This window comes from Galeopterus variegatus, unplaced genomic scaffold (assembly GCF_000696425.1).
Source record: "Galeopterus variegatus unplaced genomic scaffold, G_variegatus-3.0.2 Scaffold1839, whole genome shotgun sequence".
In the NCBI taxonomy this organism is placed as follows: domain Eukaryota; kingdom Metazoa; phylum Chordata; class Mammalia; order Dermoptera; family Cynocephalidae; genus Galeopterus; species Galeopterus variegatus.
In genome coordinates this window covers 318808-343931 of record NW_007727950.1, presented here as the reverse complement: position 1 = coordinate 343931, position 25124 = coordinate 318808, and the positions used below count along the sequence as shown (strand labels likewise).

Genomic DNA, 25124 nt, shown 5'->3' with positions numbered 1-25124 from the left:
GCTCATCAATTTTATTTGCTCTTGGTTAAAATTTTTATTTTTCTGTTAATTTATTAAGTGCGAATTCTATCTTAAGTTTTCTTTAATTTTTGTGTCACAAATGAGGATAAACATTCGTTTCACGTACTTGTTCACTGCCTGCATTTCTTCTTAAATGAACTCTTTGTTCCTGTCTTTTGGGAGTTTACCATTGAAATCTAAATGTTTTCCTTATAAATTTGAATGTGATCCTTACATATTAGAGATGCAAATATTTTTCCCAGTGTGCCATTATCATTTTAATTTTGGTTTTGCTGCTTTTCATTATGTAGCTTTTTCTTTGTGGTTTGGTATGCATTTTAATGGGATAGACTGACATTAAGAAGTGTCTNAGCTTTTTCTTTGTGGTTTGGTATGCATTTTAATGGGATAGACTGACATTAAGAAGTGTCTTTGATAGATTAATTGATATTTCACCCATCCCTGTTTCTACATCCTTTGCCATGTTCCTTTTGATTTTCTTCTGTGTTGTCTTTGGGTCAGCAGTGTGACTTACTTGGGGCAATGACAAGTGGTAAATGTGGCACAACAGAGGTGGAAAGTACTTGTGCAATTGCTGCCTCTTGTTCTCTGGAGCTTGCCTTGAGACTGTGCCTGGCCTATCCTGCTGGTGGGCAGGAGACATGGTGTGCAGAGCTAGCTTGTAAAGTGCCCCCCTGTCCCAGGACCTCCTAGACCAGCACAGCCAGTGGACCCCTAGCAAGGTCAGCAGAGCCACCTACATAACCCACAGATGAGTGAAGTCCCAGGAGGGAAACTACAAGAGATCATCGCAATCTGAAGAGATCAACTGAACCCCCACAAGTAGTCATAACACTGGAGTTTTATGGTGGTTTTCTATGCAACATGTTTGTGGAATCAGTAATTTATAGAGTGTCCATCCTTGAATTACCACTGTGCTTGTGTTACTTATGTCTTGTGTTTGTGGCTGATGTTAATGTGATGAGAATGTTTTCAAAATTTGTTAAAATCTAATGCAACGTTGGTTGAATATTAAGATTCCATCGTATTGTTATGCCCTAGCATGCCCCAGGTGGGTAAATTGTGATAGATTAATTGATATTTCACCCCTCCCTGTTTCTACATCCTTTGCCACGTTCCTTTTGATTTTCTTCTGTGTTGTCTTTGGGTCAGCAGTGTGACTTACTTGGGGCAATGACAAGTGGTAAATATGGCACAACAGAGGCTGGAAAGTACTTGTGCAATTGCTGCCTCTTGCTCTCTGGAGCTTGCCTTGAGACTGTGCCTGGCCTATCCTGCTGGTGGGTAGGAGACATGGTGTGCAGAGCTAGCTTGTAAAGTGCCCCCCTGTCCCAGGACCTCCTAGACCAGCACAGCCAGTGGACCCCCAGCAAGGTCAGCAGAGCCACCTACATAACCCACAGATGAGTGAAGTCCCAGGAGGGAAACCACAAGAGATCATCGCAGTCTGAAGAGATCAACTGAACCCCCACAAGTAGTCATAGCACTGGAGTTTTATGGTGGTTTTCTATGCAACATGTTTGTGGAATCAGTAATTTATAGAGTGTCCATCCTTAAATTACCACTGTGCTTGTGTTACTTATGTCTTGTGTTTGTGGCTGATGTTAATGTAATGAGAATGTTTTCAAAATTTGTTAAAATCTAATGCAGCATTGGTTGAATATTAAGATTCCATCGTATTGTTATGCCCTAGCATGCCCCAGGTGGGTAAATTTGTATTGGTACAAGTGAGAATAATCTAAAGAAGCACCCATGATGAACTATTTAATTGAAATGAAAGGGGTCTCTTCCTTTAGTAAATCCTTTTAAGAGGCGATTGCTACCTGAACATAAAGAAGAATGTAGACATTTTAAAGGCAAACGTTCAATGCATTTCCAGTAAAGTATGGTAAGCACACTGCCCAATCTGAAATTGTCCCCTTTCTGCAGTCACAAAAAGTGGAGGACAAAATGAAAAAACATTGTGCCCAGTGGTTAGTATCTATTTTTGTGGTAACTCTGGTAAGTTCATGCCGTTTCTCTGGGGACATCAGACCATGATGCTCAGTGACTGTCAGGTAACTAGTAACATTTCAAGAAAAACTTAATTCCACTGTCTATTGTTTCTTCTTCAAACTTGTATCAGCCCTGGGCATTAAAAAATACTTTGGTATCTAGTTATGAGGTAAGGAAGATGGATTCGAAAAGTTTATTGAATTTCCTGTTTGGACCACTGCACCCCAACAGAAGAGATGCTGCTGGAAGTGCTGGTGTCAGGAGGACTGTTCTTCTAAGCCCTCCAGTCTAGGAAGGAAAACAGATCTGAGCATGTGATATTGTGACGCAGACTACCAGGGGCCACTTTCTAGTATTCAGTTCATTGATTTTTTTTTCCCTTTGAATATACACTATATTTCAAAACTGAGAAAGTTATAATCCAGCCACAGATCTGATAAATGTTTCATTTGGTACCAGGTTTTCTAAGTTTGCTTTTCTGCAATCTGGACCATCAAAGGATGGTTTAAATCAGGTGATAAGGTTACTAATAATGAGGGTCTGAACATATTTAAGGAGGAAAAAATAACATTTAACATAATCTAAAATATTTATGTCAAGAGCAGAGCAAACAAAGGAAGAACTAATCAATGAATAATTTAATGCTGATGCCTTGATTATAGATGTAAGTGAAATTCTTCCTGAAATGGTAATTTGGTATTTTTAGATTTTGATGAAAAATGAGTTTAATGAAGGTCATTTGGTTTAACTAAATATCCTTGAGAAATAACTAACAGGATCTAGATTCCACAACTAGGTATTCATTGAATAAAGTTTTGGCTACACCTGTGGTAATATTGGCATTTAAATTTCCCATTTAAGCTATAAGCTATTATATGCATGATTATATAAAGTTCAAAAGGATTTAAAATTGATTATAAACATCTGAATAACTTGATGAATATTGTATTAGACTGATTTGAAATTCTGGGCTTATGTCAGGAGGAATGAGTTATATTTTTATGCATTAGGTAACCCAACAGATAAGTTCATAATATTTATTCATTTAACAAACACCAAGTAAGCACCTGCTTTGGTGAGGATGCCTGAAATGAGAATCACGTAGCAGAGTAAACAGACTGGAAATTTTAGTTAACAAAAATGTTCTCAGATAAAATTCTAATTAGTAAAAAACTGACTTAACTTTAGAATCTTGACGTGACTCAGCGTACCAGTTAGAGTTCCATTTAGGAAATAGAAATCACTTTAGATATTTTAATCAAAAAGTGATTTAATACGTGGAACTAAGAGGTTATAGAATCTTTTAAAGACCTAGAGGAGTTGGTTCAGGTTAACACTACTGTAGCTAAGATCCAGAGGTCAGGAAGCAGCTGTGCCTATTGCCACCACTGATGTCAATACAACTGCTTCGAACCCAGGAAGCTGGTGACCAGACACTTGAATGTGGATCCCATTGGCCACAGACACCAAAATGGGTCCGGCCTAGTTAGCCACTGCAGCAGCGGGGAGGTGCTCTCACCTCACCCTCATCCCTCACGTGAGACTCTCTCCCTGATGGGACGCATATCACATCTAGCCCTGACCTGCCGGGGAGCCTGAGAAACGTATGCTTTAACTTTCCAGCCCCTTTAATACAGGGGCTTCATAGAAGGAAATTCAAATGGATACTGAATCCACATCCAGAAGACTTAGTCTGTTTTGAAGACCCATAAGGGCCTCCTGTCTTTTTAGGGAGATGAGCAAAAATATCAGGAAATCTTCCTCAAACTATTCTACATTCATAGGCAACTTCATAAATGGCTACAGCTTAACTATGTCAGAATCTGATAACAGTTTCCCATGGATTAAAGGACTTTAGACATATAGTACAAAATTAATTTTTAAGTAAAATTTTGGCTTCTGTGTTTAGTACAAAGAGAAATATTACTACCTCAATTGTAATGTCCCTGATGACACTGACTCCAGCTTTACCTAATTGTTTCTTGTATTTCAGATGAGAACTGACATGATGATGATGATGATGATAATAATAATAATAATAATAATAATAATAATAATAATAATAATTCAGTGTTTCTTGAGCATTAAGCAAAGTTTCAGGTGCCCCATCATTACTTACTTCGTCTTCACAACTACCCAAAGAACTACAATATTATTAGCTCCATTTTACTAATCAGGAAATGGATAATTAAATTAATTGACTTGGCCAATGTCATATGCAACTCATCAACACTTACCCTCCTGGCTTTTCCCTCTTAGTAAATAATACCGTCGTCCTAAACTGATCAAGTCAAGAAATACAGGCCTTATCCACATTCTTTTTTTCTTACCCATACATCTAACCCGTTATTGAGTCCTGTTGACATCATCATCAGAATATGTTTAAAATATGCCTCCTCTGTCACCTCTGTGATCACCCTACTCCGAGCCATCACTGTCTCTTTAATACCACACTCTTTTGTGACTGGTCACTTTACCTCCACTCTTGACTCTTCATAATCTGTTCTCCATCTGCAGAGTGAATTTTTCTGCTTAAAACCTGTCAATGTCTTCTTACTGTACCTAGAATAAAATCTAAAACTTCTTACACGATGTTTTGCTCTGACTTACCACTGCAAACTAATTTCATATCTCTCCCCCTTCATACAACATTCTGATCACAATGTATTAGTTTACCAGGGCTGCTGTAACAATAACAAAGTGATGTAGACTGGGTGTCTTCAACAACAGCAATTTATTTCCTTATAGTCCAGAGGCTAGAAATTGGAGTTAAAGATGCCAGCAGGGTTGGTTCTTTTTGAGGGCCTTGAGAAAAAGATCTGTTCCAGACCTTTGTCCCTGGTTTACAGAGGGCCACCATCTGCCTGTGTCCTCACATCACCTTCCCTCTCTGTGTGTCTGTGTTCAAATTTTTTTCTGATAAGAACAACAGTCATATTGGATTAAGACTCACTCAAATAACGTTATTTTAACTTAAATACCTGTTCAAAGGTCCTATCTCCGAATAGGGTCACACTCTGAGGTATTGGGGGTTAGGACTACAACATGACTTTTTTGAGGGGACACAATGCAGACCATGAAATGAACCTTTCAGTTTGCAGAAAATGCCCAGCTCATTTCCCACCTTGGGGCGTCGGCAGTACTCGTAGCCTCCGCCTTGAATGCTGGTCTTACTCCTCTCCTCATGGCTGGATCACCTGTATTCTGCTGGTTTCTTGAATGTCTCTTCTGAAAGTGATCTTCCCTTGTCACCTAAACTGAGTAGCCACTGAGTTAATTTCTGTCTCATCACTCCATTTTACCTTTTTGCATAGCACTTACCATTTTATGATATTTTCTATTCATTATTTTGTATGTTGGTTATTATCTCTTCTCCCCAAACCTTACTGGAATGTAAGCTGTGTGAGGGCACATACCTTGACAGTATTGTTTAATGCTTTATCCCAGCACTCAAAACAGTGCCTGATCTGGCAAAGACAAAAAGAAAGAATGAGATAGAGGGAGAGAGAGGCGAGGTCAGAGGAGGGAAGGAAGATTCAAATCTAGGTGTATCTCCCTCCTAGACTTTTGCCACTGGGCTACTCTAAAAATAACATGCTCTAAATATAGAATTTAAAGTATCACATTGATTACCAGGGAAGTAATCAGTGATTTAAAAGTTAGAAGATGTGTATCTCCCTCCTAGATTTTTGCCACTGGGCTACTCTAAAAATAACGTGCTCTAAGTGTTAAATCGAATTTAAAGTATCACATTGATTACCAGGGAAGTAATCAGTGATTTAAAAGTTAGAAGATGAAATTTTGATTTTCTGGGATTTTTGGTTGTTTTCTGGGTATCATTGCTAGCAGTGTCAGATTCCATGATGAGTCTGAATAATTCTGAGAACCCCAAACTGCCAAATGTAATGAAACTGGTTAAGTTCAAGTAAGTCATACAGAGAAATTATTCAAGCCATTTATTTTTCGTTTCCATTACTTTCTTTTTGATGCCAAATGTGCATCTCTATTGAAAGAGTTGCAGTGTTGGAGAAAACCACTTAGCTAAATACAAATGTAAAAGCAGATGAAGGTGGAAATAGAACTGGAAAACATTAGAAGAGATATTTCAATTTATCGAAAAATAGCAAAGGGTTACAGGGTATTCACACCAAAAAATAGCAAAGGGTTGCAGGGTATTCACATTTCTTGATGGGTTACCATAAGAAATTGAGTAAGTTGATTGGTAATATGAAAAAGGCATTATGGAGATCTCAAGGAAAGGACTCTTCTCTTAGCAATGTTCTTATTAAATTGTAAAAATAAGATCTGTAGAGTAAAGTCCCATTGATACCTGGAACTTGTTTTTGAAAAAAATTTTTTTTTTTTCCTTTTTGTCTTTTTTACTGACCGGTAACGGGATCGCAACCCTCGGTGTTGCGCCCGCACCATGCTCAGCCAGTGAGCTGGAACCAGTCTCCACATGGGATCCGAACCCTCGGTGGGAGCGCCGCTGTGCTCCCAAGTGGCGCACTCTCCAGTGTGCCACCGGGCCGGCCCTGAAAATTTGTAATATAAAATTTAAGTGCTTGGTGGTGTGGTAGACAAAATTCTAACATGGCACCCATGATTCCTGCCCCTTGGTGATCATGCCTTGTGTAAACCTCTCTTCCTTGGGTGTTGATGGGACCTTTGATTTGCTTCTTGATGACAGAATATGGCAAAGGTGAAGGGATTTTTTCAGAAGTAATTAAGGTCCCAAATTATTTGATTTAAAAATAAAAAAAGTCATATCACCTTGGGGAGGCCTGGGCCTCTCCTGTGGTCTGGATGAGGCAGGCGCTGTGTTGAGGAGACATATGTGGCAAGTAATTCCATGAGGCCTATAGGACCTGAGGGTTGGCCTCCAGCTATCAAACATATGAGACCCTCAGTCCAATGGCCACAAGGAAATGAATTCTGCCAACAACCTGAATGAACTTTGAAGTAGATTATTCCCCCATTTTGCCTCCACATGAAAATTCATCCTGGTCAAGGTTTTGACTGCAGCCTGGTGAGACCCTGAGCAGCATACCCAGTTAAGCCATGCTTGGACTCATGACCCATGGAAACTTTGAGACAATAAATGTGTTATTTTAAGCTGCTAACTTTGTAGCAATTTGTTATGCAGCACAAAAAACTAACACCTGTAGCTTCAAAATTAAGAGCAAATGTGGGGCCTTGTATTTGGACAATTGATTCCTATTTTGTTTGCTACATTCTTTCCACTTTTCCCTCCTGAAGTGAGGGTGTTCATTTTAAAAAATGCAAATATGACATCCTCTTTGCTTAAAACTCATTTATGATTTCCACTGATTTCTGGAAAAAGCAGAATCCTCAGTATTGCCCTGCATGATCTGCTCGTATATTCTGTTTCCATTTGTTCTCTGTGTTCTAGTCATACTGGTCTTATTTAGGTTCTCAGATACTTTTTGTTTCCCTCTGCCACAGGGCCTCTGATTTCTGGAAAAAGCAGAATCCTCAGTATTGCCCTGCATGATCTGCTCGTATATTCTGTTTCCATTTGTTCTCTGTGTTCTAGTCATACTGGTCTTATTTAGGTTCTCAGATACTTTTTGTTTCCCTCTGCCACAGGGCCTTTGCACTTGCTGTTCTCTCTGCCTACAACATTCTTCCTGTCCTTTTTGTCTCTTAATTATCACTCATTCTTTCCATCCTTCCTTCAGATTTCATCTCTTCTGTCATTTCCTCAGGAAACCGTTACCTTGATTTTCCTAGATAGGTCAATCCCCACTTCCATAACTCTCATAGCACTATGTGCTCTTCTTCATAGCTATTAATACAGCTATAATTTTACATTTATTACTGTGATTACTATTTTTAATATCCCCATGAGGGCAAGGAAGTGTTTCTGTTTTGGCTTAGCATTTTATTCTTGCACCCCTAGTACCTGGTGCATGTCCTGCAAAGATTAATAAAAATTCAAATAACTATAGAAATAAAGGGCATTCACTGAGTACCATATTCACCTAATTTATTCACATAATCTATGAGAAAGGTACCATTAATACTTGCAGGTTAGAAACTGAAGCAGAGGGCTGGCCCAGTGGCTCACTGGAGAGTGCACCGCCTGGGAGCGCGGCGGCACTCCCGCCGAGGGTTTGGATCCCATGTGGAGACCAGTTCCCGCTCACTGGTTGAGTGCGGTGTGGGTGCAACACCCAGGGTTGTGATCCCGTTGCCGGTCCCCGGTGAGGGCGCGACACCGAGGGTTGCGATCCCGTTACCGGTCAGTAAAATGCAACACCCAGGGTTGTGATCCCGTTGCCGGTCCCCGGTGTGGGCGCGACACCGAGGGTTGCGATCCCGTTACCGGTCAGTAAAAAAGATAAAAAAGGAAAAAAAAAAAAAAGAAACTGAAGCAGAAAGAGGATAAATCATATTTTCAAGGTCACGCAGTTAGTAAGTATTGGAGTCGAGATTTGAATCCAGGCACTTGTGGCTCAGTCATTAATTAAATATCTTAACTGAGCATTTCCCAGTACCATATGCCTCCTCCTACGGCAGGTGCTCTATAAATATATATTAAGTAGACATGAATCAATGGTGTGATCCTGGAGGAAATTTGTGGTCTGTTTCACTTGCTTGGAAGCCTGATGGGCTCCGCTGCCTCTGGCATGTGGGGGAATTGTCTTCCTACTGACTGGGGAAATGTATTTTATATATAGAGTTACATAGTTCATGTTAATATATTTAATATATTTTAATTGTAAATTTTTATAAGTTCATGGCAAATGTAAATGATGGAAGTAGCACAATTGGTCCTACTACATACATACACATTATATACATAAGAAATACATGCTATTCTCTATACTTTCTGTAGAATATTTCATATATATATTTTCTTTTTTTTAGGACCAATTGTGCTACCTCCATCATTTTTTGGGGGTCCTAAACAACTTCTTTCCAAATAAATATTTTTGTCATGTTCCAAAGAAGATTGCTATTTGTTCCATTCTTATTTCAGAGGCTGAAACATGAGCAGAATCTTCATAAACACTGGCTTTTTTAATTGGTGAAATAGGTTAGAAAAGCATAGTGTTTACTTATCTGTTGTCTTTTTAAGAAGGTGAGAAACCAGATTGTTTTTATAGTGATAGATGGGCTGTATTGCCATTATTTGGCATTGTTCTTTATGTTAAACCCAGAAAGATCACCTGTGACCAAAATTCAAATGGAAGGTATATAAATATCTCAGTCAAGGTACCACAGCTTATGGAAACTAAAGTGAAGGGAACAGATGGAGATCATAATTAAGGTTCTTATTCCCTTCAATGTCACTGTTAATGACAGGTCATCTGCTAGGATTCCCCAAGTTAGAAGATCTCAGAGGTACTGGGAATGACTTGCTACTTCTGAGTTGCAGAACACCTCATTTCACAACGTTACGACAAGTGCCAATGTCTTGCAAGGGAGCTCAGGCTGCTTGGCGTGACTGCAGATGCTTCCACTTGAGTGCCAGGCCTGAATATTAAAACAACATCAGCTCACACTTCCCTGAATCCCTTGTCTTTTCTTTCATTTGAACAAGGAAATGAGAAAGTGCTAGGGGCAAAACTGTAGCACCTTTATTTTAGTTGATATAGCACGTCCATCTCCACCTTGAGAAATGAAAGAGACAGTCCATCAGAAATTGATGGTTAATTTGCTGAGGGCTAATTTCCCTCTGAGGGTCACCGATTGCTATAGAGGGCAAAAAACCAATCTGAGCAAAACTATCCTGCTGGATTCCATGGACTCAGAAACTGATTCAGAGTTTGATACATTTCAATGCGCAGCATCTGAGTGGTTTTAAACCAGTGGAGTGGAACCAAGCTTGATGTTATTTGAAGACATAATAAATACAGTGGAAATTATAGTGTCGTATCCAGAGACGTGTTTACTAACTCATTTGTTTGAAGACAAATAATAGTTGTCACATTAACTTTATTCTGAGTGAAACTAACTTTTATTCTTTGCAAAATTCAGAACTCAATCTTTCACTCTGTGCTAACCAGGTGCAAAATGCCAAATAAGTATCATGCATGCCTCCACTCCTCACCCCCACACCGATATCCATGGCACACATTGTCGGTTAATCATGACACAGTTGCCCATTGAAACACGTTGCTGACTCCTTCTCAATGCATCACTCCAGGCATTCTTTAGCCAGTCTTTCCTTTCTCATTCCATGAAAAATGAAGCCAACTTACATATACATAAAATGCAAGCCAGTGTTTCTCAAACTGTATAGATTTCTTTATTGCAGGATTACTTAGTTTTCAATATTTTGATGTATAATATGCCATTCTAAAATGGAATAAAATACAGAACACTCTCCAAACTCACTTGATCTTAGAACCCTATCTTAATGCAATACCCCCCATGAGTTCCTTGGAACACAACTTGGGAAACACTGCTTTTGTACCTTACTGCTCTTAGATTTTTCTACTGGAGGCTTCTGATATTTATGGATGATGCAGGTGGTCATTCAACAGTTAGTAATTATTGTTTCTTTCTTTTCTTTTCTTTTTAAAAATTTTTATAATGGGGTAGATTTGAATCACATGCTGTACAGGTGTACATAAGAGCCAGTCAGATAACAAGTCAACCTAAAGTGTCATCCAGCATTCATATTTCTTTATTTTTTTTATTAATTTTTATTTAATCATAATTGATTACACATATTTTGGGAGTTCAACGTCACGGTACAGCAGTTTTGTTATTTGGGTCTTCTCTCTTCCTTTTTTAGTTTGCCACATATTTTGGGAGTTCAACGTCGACATATGTAGATCAAATCAATATTACTAGCACATATATTGTTACAAATCGTACTTATTCTTTACGCCTCTTGTCCAATCTCTCCCTATCCCCCTCTCCCTCTTCTTCCCCCCATCTAATTACCCTCGATTTCTTCTCTCCCTCTGAAAGAAAAATGGTTACTGTGTTGATTTGTTGCCTAGATGATCTGTCCAATGCTGAGAGGTGTGTTCAGTTCCCCCAATATTATCGTAGAGCAGATGCTTCTTCTGTCACTCTGGAATGGGTTTTGTGGAGAGAGACATCCTCTTCTTTTCTTTGGTCTCTGCTGGTGACTCTCCTTGTGTGAATGCCCTACAGTGGCTGGCGGACCATCTGCGTGGTGGTTGTGGCGTCTAGCTGCTTTTGTGGCAGTTGTGGTTATTATGGTGGCTGTGGTGGGCCACCCACATGGAGGTGATGTTTTTGGCATGCTTCTTGGTGCTGGCCATGTACCTGGTTGTGGGAGGAGGGTCCGGTCCCTGGATCCATGCCGCAGGTCCCCAGACGGGCCTGAGGTGCTGGTGGTGTGCCAGCATTCACATTTCAGAGAGGATTATTTTTTTGCAAACTATCTTAGTTGACCGTCAACTGTGAGCCAAAATGTTCCAAGAACTTACATCTTCTTTAAGTCGAGTGACTATACATCCCATTTCATGCCTGAGGCAGTCCCAGTTTATGCATGCTTTCATAACTTAATCATTCACAGTACTCTATTTTATTGTCCAGTGTCCTCTTTGAATGATAAATTAAGTGATCTCCCTACATTTAATTCTCAGACAACTTATGCTAGCTTTGTATTATTACCCTCATTTTTATCAGTGATGAAACAGGGTTCAGGGAGACAGCTTTACTCACACAGACGGGACACAGCTGATCCAAGATTCAAACTAGGTTGGTCATCAAAGGTTACGTGCTTGAATGCAGTACAGCACTGCTCACTTAAATACATGATGTCATTTCATACTCATCAGGATGGAACAGCCCACAGAAATGGAGACTCAGTGTGCTATTTCTTGAAATTCTGGATGTGACCCTATGGACTGAATTTCCAAATGTCATAGTCAAAGCACCTCCTTTTAGAGATTAATCAAGCTACTGTATTATTTTCTAAAAATTGAGCTTATTTTAGAATGTTAGTATTATGAGAAACCTATGATAAATATTTTGCAGAATGACTTTAAATAGATATTCCTATCACTGTTTAGAAGGTAGAAAAAAAAATCATTTGTTCTTAGTATATGGGCCCAATACAATGAAATTAATTGAGTTTATTTTAAAACAATTTTGGTGGACTTCCCTCTTTCAATTGATAAGCAGAAAACTTAGTGGTTAATTCTTATACATTTATTTTAAAAAGTCAGACATAGCTTTAAACATCCAATTTATTTGCAGCATTTGTACATGGAAATCATAATATGATGAAACTGCATTCTATTCTAAGCTAGTAAATTATTCCTAAGAAATAGGTTGATGAAATTATAGCTTTTAATAAAGAATAATGACTCTGGAAATGTATATTAATTTGAGACATAGAAACTTTTTTTAAAAAAATGATGTTCTCAGTGTTATATGCAAAGAAGCTCTAAATAAGGGAAGGTTTCTGCAAACATGATATAACAATAATAATTAGAGCACCGAATTTGAGAAATCAAAAAAACAAACCAGTCACTTAAAAGGCAAATATGTATGAAGTGAATCTGCATTTTCATGGTTATTCTAGGGACAGGAGGAGTAATCTAAGGTTAGTGCCTTAGACAGGCCCAGTAATGCTGCTACGCAGCATTTAACTTCTCTGATCTTATTTTCTTTTAATTTTCAAAATGGGAACTGGCTGCTTCCATGGCAAAGCACATTGTAAAATTCAAGAATTTTCAAAGAATGCAGTTACTCCATGGCATTCTATTTTAATATTAATATACCCATCTGAAGCAGGTATGATACCAATAAATTGTGGCAATAACAAATTCTGAAACTCAGAGGTTTGCTTCTGCTTTCATAGTATAGATTCCCCTGGAGAGAGCAGGTAATCCAAAAGCAAGCTTGAATCACCCAGAAGGCACAATGTCTGCAGATTCTTGAGTTTCATTATAATAACCTGAAAATGAAATCACAGGAAATATATTAGTGAATAATGGCTCATCAACTGAAATTGATTAGCTAGCATAAAATCACCCCTATATATAAATCTTTCTAAGGAGCAACCACCTTTAGTTTGAAAAATATACATGTTTATCCTTTCAAGAGAAGACAATGAAATATTTAAAGAGTTCTATTTCCTAGACAAATGATTCTTTCAAGTTCCCAGCAAACTTGCTTTAGGTTTTCTAAAAAGAATAGCTAATATTTTACCTTCTTTAATGATCTTTCCTCAAGCAGAAACCAAATTCCTTTTCAACTTGGAGTCGAGCAGGAAACTAAAAAATAAGACACAGAACTAGCATTTCTCCATTTTTTTTTTCCTTTTTGTCTTTTTTTCGTGACCAGCAACGGGATCGCAACCCTCGGTGTCGCGCCCGCACCGTGCTCAACCAGTGAGCAGACCGGTCTCTATATGGGATCCGAACCCTCGGCGGGAGTGCCGCCATGCTCCCAAGCGCCGCACTCTACCGAGTACTCCACCGGGCCGGCCTGCATTTCTCCATTTTAAGGCTGAACAAAGAAATACGATGAAGTCATAGGTGTCTTTTACAGTCATGAAAAAAACAGCTTTGTTGAGGCAACTGGCAAGGAAATAATTATTGTAAAGTTCAACTACATCAAAGTCCTTGAATTCAAATTTCATTTCCATTTTGAAGGAGAACAGCCTAGCATTGGGAATTTGTATTCTTTTTCTCTTATACAAAATATTGCTTTCAAAAAATATATACCATGGTTGTGTAGTCCTTCAGGTCCTGTAGAAGAATCTTTGTTTAACAAAGATATTTTCATAAATCCTGTGCTTTGGTGTACCCCACGATTCTGCCGCATTCTAATGAATGGAAGGAGCCTATAGTATATAGCTCTTATAGTTTATTGCTGGGCCACAGAATGATCCAAAAATGCAAATACTTTGTTTAGTTCTTAATGGTGAATGACTTTAATGATTATTTATGATTTATGTAAAATATAAAAGAGCTTAAAGGGTTGCTAAAATTTGGAAAACCAAAATTGGTTCATTATGGGAACTTACCAAGGACTCTAATTCTGAATTTTAGCAAGAAATTCAGCTGTCACTTGACCCTTGGTAACAATGCAAATTTCTTATATCACATATCTGTATATATAATACAAGAAGAAAAATTTGTGGTCAGGACATTATCAGTGTTGTCATGATTTGGTCTTGGTTTTCAATTGCTGCTATCTTTGTTTAGTGTTATTTTTAGCTTCTCTTCAGCAATTTATTTTCAGTTAACTCTACAAAGTGAAGTGATGCATATTTGCATCAGTGATATTTTGGGGCTGTATTTTTCCTATAACTAGACTTTTAAGGAATGTATACATTGTGGTTCAAATAGACTTATCATATTCCTATTGCTAAAACAGATGTATTCGTAATTCCTCTAAGATTTATTTGGTCTGTACATGTTGAATTCAGCCACACTTTGGCCCTGGTGGCTTTTCCCTTTTAGTTCCTCCTTTGTTTTCTTCTGAATAGGTAATATCCTTAAATTACTCTCACAGATTTTGCACACAAATGCTCACATAACCTATTTTGTTCATACTTGTTAGAATGTTTCAAAGCACAGAGAGGACAGAAGGCTCTCATGTTCTTTCTCAGCAGAGAAGTTCCTTATTTGCATTTCATAAAAATCAAAATAAATACAACCTACCTTATTGTTGAAGGGTATGTTATAAAACATATTTTCATTGTGGGCAGTTTCATTACCTAGAAATACAAACTATGTTACTACCTCTTCCGTCATTCACACATTTGATGATTCACTTATTCAGCACTTCTTAAAAATGATATATACAAAGAGTAGGGCGAAGAGAAAAATTACTAAAGAGTTAAAAAGGACATATTGAAAAGTCACCTTAATATCTCCTTCTTGTAGGGATAGGTTTATGCAGGATACTGAGGAGTCATGTCAGTTTAGAAACAGTCTTTCTGTCCTCTTTGAGTAACAACCTCCCCATGATTACAACTTCTTTTTCTTTTCCGCATTCACCAGGATCGGCCCATTGCAAAGCACACTCTTCTAAGAAAACTTGTTCCTGCTACTCCCCACTGGCCTATGCTGCTGCTCCTCCTGCCTCTACTATGGGCTTCCTATTTTCCACCCCAGCCACATGGCTTGATCCAGTTGCTTCTCCTCTCCCCGCAGTCAATGCTTTGGTCCAGGCTGTAGACATTGCTTCTAGATTATTCAATAGCTCCCCAGCTGGCCTGTAGCTCTTCTTTGCCCTCCCAGTATTCGGCACACATTCCTCTCCCTTCATATTGAAGTGAGTTGCTCTCTCAAGGGTTACTCCAATTTCATTTGCTCAGTTAATGACTCCCACGATCAAGCATTATTTACATAAATCCTTTTCAGGCTTCATAGCAATTTCCCATGGTACAATTCTTATCGATGCTTCACATATGAGAAAACTGAGGCCTCTAGAGCTTAATTGACTGGCCAAAGGTTACAACTAGTAAGCTGTGAACAGCCAGGTTAATCAGAATTCAAAGCCCATGCTTCTTTTACTGTATTATGATGCCCCTAGCATTGCTCTTCTAGAACCACCTGACATTCATTTCGGTTTTGCATGTAAATATATAATCTACGTAAATCTGTACACTGACCTGCCTAATCATATTAGGTTTACATTAATATTGAAATTGGTTTACTATGTACTTTGTTTTAGTCTTAAATCCTTCAATAAATACCTAGCACTTACCACTTGGATGGTGCACGATGGTGAGCTTATCTAAAAGACAAAAAAAAGCACATTCTACTGAGTTTTGTTCAGTATTTATTCTAAAATTTTTTTTTATTGTTTGACTACTTCTTGTCTTTGAGGTGACTATAAAATCTCACAGTCTGATCTAAAAATACTAATTCCAAATTTATCTACCTCTGCCTCTGGCTACTATTACTTTTGTCTCCCCCCACCCCCCAACTCTTGTCCCAAGGTGTTATTATTTCAGATATGTTTGACACTTAATAAAGGCTTGCTACTATGCCTTGAATATTACCTTAGCCTGGCCTACTCCATTCTTTTTATAAATCAACATTATTCAGGAATAATTACATACAGCATGGTTCAAACATTTTTAAGTGTATAGGTTGATGACTTTTGACTATCTATATAACCATGTGCCCATCAACCAAATTAGGATAGAGACCATTTCATCTCCAGAAAATATTTCTCCATGTCCCCTTATGGCAATCCTCACCCAAACATTACTCACAGCAGCCCCTGATCAGATTTCTATCTCTGTAGATTAGTTTTGTCCAGATTAGTTTTATCTAGAATTCCAGATAAATGCAATCTTATTTCTTGTACTCCTTGGTGTCTGTTATCTCTCATTCAGTATAATGTCTATGAGATTCATTTATATTTTTGTATATAATAGTAGGTATTCTTTTTTTTATTGCTGAGTAGTATTCCATAATATAAGTCCAGTCTCCTACTGGACATTTGGGTTGTTTTCAGTTTGACTATTATGAATGAAACTGCTGTGAACTTTTGTGAACAAATCTTTAGGTGGACATATGCTTTCATTTGTCTTGGAAGAATACCTAGTAGTGTAAGTGACTAGGCCATATAGTAAGTGTATATTTGACTTTCCCAAAGGGCATCATGTCACCTTATACTACCATCAACAATGCATGCAATGCATGCCCAGTTCCACATCCAAACCAACACTTAGACCTGACATACTTTTAAAATTGTATTCATTCTAGTTGTTGTGTACTGGTATCTCACTGTAGTTTAATTTGCCTTTTCCTGATGATTAATGATGTTGAGCATCTTTTCACATGTTACTGGCCATTCACTTTTGTAAACTAAGCTCTGGGTGCTAGGTGTGCTCAGTGGTGCTGGGCTGTCATTGCTTCTATGTCCTCACAGCAAACAGAGCTAAAGAAATATGTATATTTATGCGTACAACTATATTTCTATATTTATCCTCCTGTACTATATATATTAGTAGCCATGATTTGCCATACTTTTACCTCCAGTTCAATGCTATACCACATGACTCATTCTAGCCTTCCTTCTTTCCTTAGTTATAACTCCCTTCTCTGATAATAGAAAACTTGGCTCTCATTAGTACATTTATTTATTAGCTCAGTTCGAGAATATCCATAACATACTGAAATTGCTAAATTACACCACTCTGGAGAAATAAACCCTACTCACTTGGGTAAAGTACAATTTTTATCTATTTTTCTTTTCTTATTTTTAGCCTTAGGGTACACTGTTTTCTAGATTTATTTATGTTTTTTTTCCTATCCCCCACTCAATATGGATATACTATTTATTTATAGTAGCACTAGGTTCATTTGTTTCTGATTATAATCCATTTTCTTTCTTTTCCCTGCCTTGACTCATCCTTGTTTATTGAATATGTAAAATAAAGTTCTACAAGTGAGAAATATATAAAGAGGTATACTCAGAGAAGTGTGGATTTTTTTTCTTTTTACATCAGTTTTCGTACATTTTCTTTTTCAGATAATTTGTTCTTTTCTCGTAAGTTGTCAAATGTATTGGCAAAAAGTTACTTGTATTTTCTTAATGTATTCTGTAGGATCTGTTGTGATAGTGCACTCTAATTCTTAATGTAGTCTCTTGTTTTTTGTTGTTTTTTTCCTCCTGGATCATTCTTCCCATGAACTTACCAATTTTACTTATGTTTTCAAATACCGATTTTGGTTTTGGTAATTTTTTATTTTGTTCATCTCTTTCCTTTTTCATCAATATCTGATCTTATCTTAATTATTTCTTACCTCTTTTTGGGTTTGGTTTGCTTTCTCTTTTCTAGTTTTCTAGAGGTAGAAACAAATCATTGATCTTAAGCTTTTTTCTTTCCTAGTATAACATATGTAGCCATGAATCTCCCTCTAATTTAACTGTTAACTCCATAACTGTTTTAGCTGTATTTACAAATTTTGATATTTTTTCATTATTATTCAGGTTGAAATATTTTCTCATGATTTCTTATTTGACCCATGGGTTATTTTAGCATGTTGTATTTAATACCTAAATATTTGGAGATATTTTCTAGATATCTAGTTCTTAATTTCTAATTTACTTCTGATGTGGTAAGAGAATATAAGGTTTCAAAATACTAAAATCTTTCAGAGAACATACTCTGAAGATTTCAATCTTTTGAAATTTACCAAAACTTTTTTGATGGTTTACTAAGTGTTCTATCTTGGTGAAACTTCAATGCACACCTTTAACAAGCATGTTCTCTGAATTTTTTTCAGTGTCTTATTCTGTAAATGTTAATTAAGTCAAGTTAGTCGATAGGGCTGTGTAGGTATTCTGTATTTTTGCTGATTTTTGTCTGTTTGCTCTACTAATTATGAAGAAAGAAGAAAAAGATCTCTGAGTACTGTCAGATTTTGTTTTATGAGTTTTGATAAAGCTCACAAGAACATATATGGTATAAAATACACAAATATTTAGAATTGTTATATCTTACTAGTAAACTTCCCTCTTATCATTATACTGTATCTTCTTTTATCTCTTGTAGTGCTCTTTGTCTTGAAGTTTATCTTGTCTTATATTGATATAGCCAAGCCAAACTTCTTATGCTTACTGTTGGCATAGTAGACCCTTTACCATCCTTTACTTTCAAGTTATCTGTGTCTTATATTTAAAATATGTCTTTCAGACAGCATAAGGTTGGTATTGCTTTTTAATCCAGTCTGAGAATGTCTGCCTTTTAAATTAAGTATTTAATCCAATTACACTTAACATCATTATTGATATGGCTCAGTTTAATACTACCATCTTGTTCTTGGTTTTTCACTTACCCCTTTTGTTTATGTCCCCCTTTGGCTACTTTCCTGCTTTATTTTTGGTGACTCAAATAGTTTTTTAATGGTCTGTTTTATTTTCTTTATAGGTTTCCTAGGTATACATACTTTTTCATTTACTTTTTTAGTGGTTGCTTTATGGCTAAAATATCCATCCTTAACTTACCAGAATCTATTTTGAGATGATAGTTTACTCCCTCATGCTTTATGCTTTAGACTTGACCCTTTGAAATTTCTACTTTACCCTTTTCTCTTCTTACATTATAACTGATTCTTCACACTCCACACTTTGTACTTTACCATATAAAAATTTTGCCAACATTTAATTCCACTTATAAGCACCCTATGTCCTTTGTGTGATTGTTTTTATATTTTTTCCTTCTTCATATTATATAATCCCAACTTAAGTGCTATTAGTTTTGCTTTAAACAGTTGTCTTTGAAATAATTTATGAGAAGAAAAAAACACCTATTTTATATTTACCTGCTTTGTATAATTTGTGTTCTTTTTCCCTTAGAGTGGATCTAAGTTTCTATTTATTAATGTTCCCTTCAACCTGTATGACATTCTGTAGCACTTACTGAATTGCAATATTGCTATAAATTCTCTAATTTAATTTACCTAAAAATATCTTTACTTTACCAAACTTTTGAGAGATATTTTCTCTGGATATAGAATTATAAGTGGTCTTTTTTTTTTATTATTACTTTAAAGATATCATTGCACTGTCTTTAGTCCTCTATTGTTTCTAATAAGAAATTGGGAATATTTTTTATCCTTTTTCCTTTGTATGTAATGTGTCCTTTCTTCTGTTGCTTTCAAGAATTTCTCTTTACCTTGACTTGAAGTAGCTTGACCACAAGTTGCCTAGATATTGTTCTCTTAACAATTATGCTGATTGGGTTTTTTTTGTTGTTGTTGAAGTTCTTAAAACTGTACAGAGGTGACTTGCATTAAATTTGGCAAGGTTTTGGCCATTATTTCTTCAAAAATGTTTTTCCCCAAACTCACTTTTTTCGCCTTCTGGGGCTTTAATTACATGCATACTAGACTGTGTTATATTGCCCTAATGTCCCTGGAGTTCTATTTTTTTTTTCCCAAAGACTTTTTATCCCCCTATTTATCACACTGGATAGTTTCTATTGATCTGTCATCAAGTTCACTAATTTTTACTTTGCTATATCCAATCTGCTGATAAGCTTAACCAGTAAAGTTTTCATTCCTTTTATTGTAATTTTATTTTACAATTTCCATTTGGTTCTGTTGCATAATTTTAATTCTTCTGCTGAGATTCCCTATTTATTCACTCCTTAAAACCATATTCTTTCATTAATTCAGTATGTTTATAAGAGCCACTTAAAAGTCTTTGCTAAGATCAACAACATCTCAGGTTCAGTTGTTCAGTTTTTTCTTCACTATGGATTACATTTTCCTGTTTCTTTGTATGTCTTCTTTAAAAAAAATTAATACTGGATGTATAGATAATCTGTTGTATATTCTGGATTCTATAATATTTTTCTGATGAATGTAGGTTCTTGTTTTAGCAGGCAGTTCAATTACTGGCATGAACTTGTATAGGCTTGATTTTATTCTTTCAATGTTGATCTATAGAAAGCTAAAGGTGTTTTCTAAGGCCCTTGGTAGGATTCAGCCTAGCAAACTGTGTCTCCCACGTGGTTCTTGTGGGACTTACTTTTATTTTTTTTATTTTTATTTTTTTTTTGTCTTTTGTCTTTTTCCGTGTCCGGCAACGGATCGCAACCCTCAGTGTTGCCCCCGTACCGGACCGGGGACCGGCAACGGGATCGCAAGCCTCGGCGCTGCTCCTGCGCCTCGCTCAGCCAGTGAGCGGGAACCGGTCTGTATGTGGGATCCGAACCCTCGGGTGGGAGCGCCGCCGCACTTCCCAAGCGGCGCACTTATCCAGTGCGCCACCGGGCCGGCCCCGAGGGACTTACTTTTAGACATTGTTAGGGCATGTCTAGAGTAGCTCTAAGTTGTGGTCCTCACTCATTGCATCTCTTGAGTTTCACAGCAGGATGCCAGGTGTTTTAAGGAGGTGTCGAGAAGATCTTTCCACTTCAGCAGGGCAGGAACTCAAACATTCCCAGTATGTCTACCCTGGCTCTGGTCAACCTCTTTTGTGTCTCTTCTTTGCTTTCAATGCTCTTGAAGCTGCTATTTTGTATGCCTTGAGTGGTCTTTCCTTGCACATTTACAGCTCATCTCTCAGTCATAGACTTGTATAGTCCCTCACACGGACCTGTGGGGCTACCTCTCTTCATAGCCACCTCCTCTTCAATCACCCACCACACACATTCCAGCAGCTTCAGCTGCCCTGAACTAGGATCTCTGCCTCCTCAGTTTCTTGCTTTGCATGGACAGTAGTCAGGAAATATTTCTCTGGCAGAAACCTGGGCCGCCAAGAGAGCCACCTCATGAATTTTGCTTGTCAGTTACTATAAATTAGTCCTTAATTTATGACCTTAATTATTTTAGAAAGTGTATTTCTGTTTTAGAAAACATTTCTAAGAGAGATTGAAGAATTTCCTATAGAAAAGTAGATAACAGCTCAATAATATGAAGGGAAATGAAGGACTAGCTGAAAGCCATGAAATATTACTGAAAATGGAAGAGATGGAAGCGTTCAAGCTTTCTTAGTGGTTCTTAGTTTTTAATTATCTGTGCAGGGGTAGAGATTTGGGGAAGAGTAGTCAGATAGTGACAAGATAATTTATTTTCGATTTTGGAATGTGCTGTTTATTTTTGGAGAAGATTTACCACCTTAATGATGTTTGGTTTGCATTAATATTGAGTGTCTCTACCCCCCCAAGAGCAATTGTTAATTATTAGTAATTTAAAATAATTCACATGTGAAAAATTGTGAGAACTGACTATATTAAGAATATTAATTAAAAAAGCATTACTCCCCAATTAATTGAATGCCTACATAATGGCTCATAAAAAAACTGGAGAATTATCTTATTTATAACTTACATCAAAATCAAAAGAAAGAAAGTAATGAGCATTTACTGAGGGTCCATTATGGATCAGAGAATGTGATAAATATTTTATATGTCAATTCCCACAAGCACTCCAGGTGCATGTACAATTACTCCTGTTTTGCAGACAAGTAACCCAAGTATCAGGGATTAAGACACTTCCCAGGGCAGACAATTGGGAAGTGATGGGGTGTAGATTTGAACCCCAGGTCTGTTTGACTCCACAGTCCCTGCATTCTCCACTTCATCACTCTATCATTTCTGAACAGCAGGCAAATTTCACTTACCACAGACATTTTCTTCTTCTGGCCTTTTTCCAATAATGCAGTCTCGTAGTTGGCGTAGTTTTTCCTTAATGAAGAAACAAGCAGGACACAGAGGTCATGATTTACAAATTTTTCATGGATCAAGGTGAAAACAACAACTAGTATTACTAGTACCAATACTATTACTTAGTATTCATTTGCTACTTAACGATATCCCAAATGCCATCCTTGATACTTTACATGTATTATTTTACTTGATTATTACCACTTCATGAAGTAGACGTAAAATGTTATCATCCCATTTTACAGATATGGAAACTGAGGTACAGAGAAGTTAAGTAACTTTTCCAGGTCATACAGTTATAAGTGGTAGACTCAGGATTGCATCCCAGAGCCCAGTTCTTTTGGGAGCTGTTTTTTCACCCTAACGCTTGTGCGGTCTGCATTGGTTATTTGGTGTCCAAAAGGAGAAGGGCTAAACAGCGATGATTTGCTGTGGTCTGAGCCCATCTACAGTTCTGTAGGGCACATTCCTTCCTGGTGTTCTAATTCTAAAATTTGGGTACTGAGGAGCAAATGATATGTAACTAGATTCCCCATCCTTCTTTGTTTTACAAATATTCTACATTGAACATCTATTTTTTTTTAAATGAAAAATTCAAACAAGTTAACATGTAATAAATCTCCTTTTAGAAGACAACCTGAGTTGCACTTTTTCCTCAGGGTTTCTGCGGAAACCTAGAAACCACTTTTTCTACTTTGTTGTTTCCATTGCCTTGCAGATCTTCTCTTCTGAGTGGAGCCACGCTCTTTCTCAAGTGCACTGTGATTGTGAGAAGGAGGGAGGAGAATAAAAGCAAGCTGTTCACCTTCTCCACCGTCTCACCTTCAACGCCAGAGGTTCTATATGGGTCCTCATTATTCTGGAAACTCGTAACTCTGCGTCTGTGCCATTTTTCTTTTTAGTTTTCTAGGATAATTCTTCCTTCGATAATAATATAACTTCACAGTTAACCTTGATAGATTCATTCCCAGGGTGCACATTAATACTTTTGCAAACTACAAGACGAATATTGAAAAGTATATGGGAATGACTATGTGTGTGTGTGTTGGAGAGATGCGAAGAACATTCATTTTTGTGTTATTTGGATTTTTTCAAGGCCCTTATGTTAAGGACTGACTGATTGCTCTAACAGCATTCAGCCAGACTCACTAAACTTTTAGTTCAGGTGGAAGGTAACCGTAGCATCTTCTGGCCTATATTTACAAGTTAAAGAAAAAAATATATTTTTTGCATAAACATTAACTCATTATCCCATTATTCCTGTATATCAAATGCGTCAGATCAGAGTTCAGGTGGAAGGTAACCGTAGCATCTTCTGGCCTATATTTACAAGTTAATGAAAAAAATATATTTTTTTGCATAAACATTAACTCATTATCCCATTATTCCTGTATATCAAATGCGTCAGATCAGTCTCTACGTTGTGAATATGGACCACCTTAAATTCTTCCCCAAACAAGATTGAATATAAGTATGCAAACAAAATAGAAACCACCAAAGCCTTAATGAAACCACTAGTGAAATCATTTCCAAGAAGATATTTAGGTTGGATTACACTAAACTGAAAACTTTATTATTTAAGGGTCTGAGGAGGATGAAGTACAATTGGCTTACTTCAACAAAACCTATACAAATGTCTCCAGGAAAGTGATTTGTAGGCCTGAGCTTAAGCACATTTTACCCCATTCCAGGATAACCGGGATACGTGATGGTGATGACATTGGCATGGACTGAAAAGCAATGGTGTAATTCTGGTGAACAATGAACAGTTGCAGAACTCTACAGTCAGCATTCCTCAGCATTGGTTTGGCAAAATAACTTTCTCGGAATTGTCAAATCTGGAACAAGTCCAGCCACCACCCACAATCAGAACTACTCTTAGAGATAGGTGGTTTCTGATAAGCTGTGATCTTAGATGTCGTGGGAAAGTCCCCTTGCCTAAACTAGGCTATATTGTTTGAAATTTCAGCATTGTGATTCATTTTTTTATTTTTAAAAAAATATTCTCCTAAGCATTGTCTTTTAATTAAAAATTATCTTGGGAAAGATAGCACATTAAGCTATTAGTAATTATTTACACAGCCACCTAAATTAGTTTATTACGTGTGTTTGATCAAGCAGCTACCTAAAACTGGGTTCTTAGGCAATGGGCCTTTCTGTGATGAGAAGAAAAAAACTGTTGGAATATTTTGGGATGGGAAGGCCTGTGGGATAGATAGATATGGCCCTGATACCCCTCACTGAAGAGTGTCAAGGAGTGTATGGGGGATATTTTGTTGTCATTCTCATCTCAGAACCAACATCTCTAATCCCCCTCACGATGTAAATTATATTTATAGAAGACAAATTTATCTGAAGTTAATATTCTTGGCATTTCTCTGCAAACCTTGACTGGCATGTGGAGATGTATATATATCCCCCAAAAAAGTTAAGGAGAAAGAAGATAAAACTTACTATAGTGTGTTTCATTTAGAACTATTGCTTGATGGGATTTGAATCATTTTCTTGTTGCCTTTAAGCCTCTACATAATACCCTTTTCAGAATGCTGAGCACATTAGTGTAAAGATGCTTCACCTTAATTTCAGCAATGAGATTAAAAAAATATGCACTATACTAAGGACAGGTAGTATAAGCTGATTAGGTATTAGCTTTGACACACTGGGTTCCAGGGTTGAGTTGACCAAAGACTGGTAAACATGAAATCTGGATATTTTCTACCTTTTAGTTGATCGTTTGAAACATATTTTTCAGTGGCTAGTTAAAAACAAAAGAATAGTTACCTGTGTTTCATGTGAAGACTAAATATTTACAGTGTCTAGGAGTTCTACAAGTGAGAGAACATTCCAGAAGGGACAGGGGTCAGTATTACCTGCTGAATCATTTCCAGGCCACTCTTTCCCATCTGCCAGTGTTTAAATTTCTCCAGGGCTTCATCCACAGTTATTTTCCCATTCTTGACTCTTTCCTGCAGGAGGATGAGTTCTTCCTGCCCAGGGGCCAGAC

General features: G+C 37.2%; 1 protein-coding gene across 1 annotated transcript in view; it reads right to left on the bottom strand.

The window, feature by feature from the left end:
- Positions 1 to 12165: 12165 nt before the first annotated feature.
- The window catches only part of LOC103595763 (B-cell scaffold protein with ankyrin repeats-like), a 37900-nt gene continuing 24941 nt past the window's right edge, over positions 12166 to 25124 (bottom strand). Inside the window, 6 exon segments of the mRNA XM_008579229.1 lie at positions 12166 to 12931; positions 13186 to 13250; positions 14646 to 14701; positions 15697 to 15726; positions 22078 to 22141; positions 24991 to 25124. Coding sequence (XP_008577451.1) covers positions 13191 to 13250; positions 14646 to 14701; positions 15697 to 15726; positions 22078 to 22141; positions 24991 to 25124 — 344 coding nt within the window. The 3' untranslated portion in view covers positions 12166 to 12931; positions 13186 to 13190.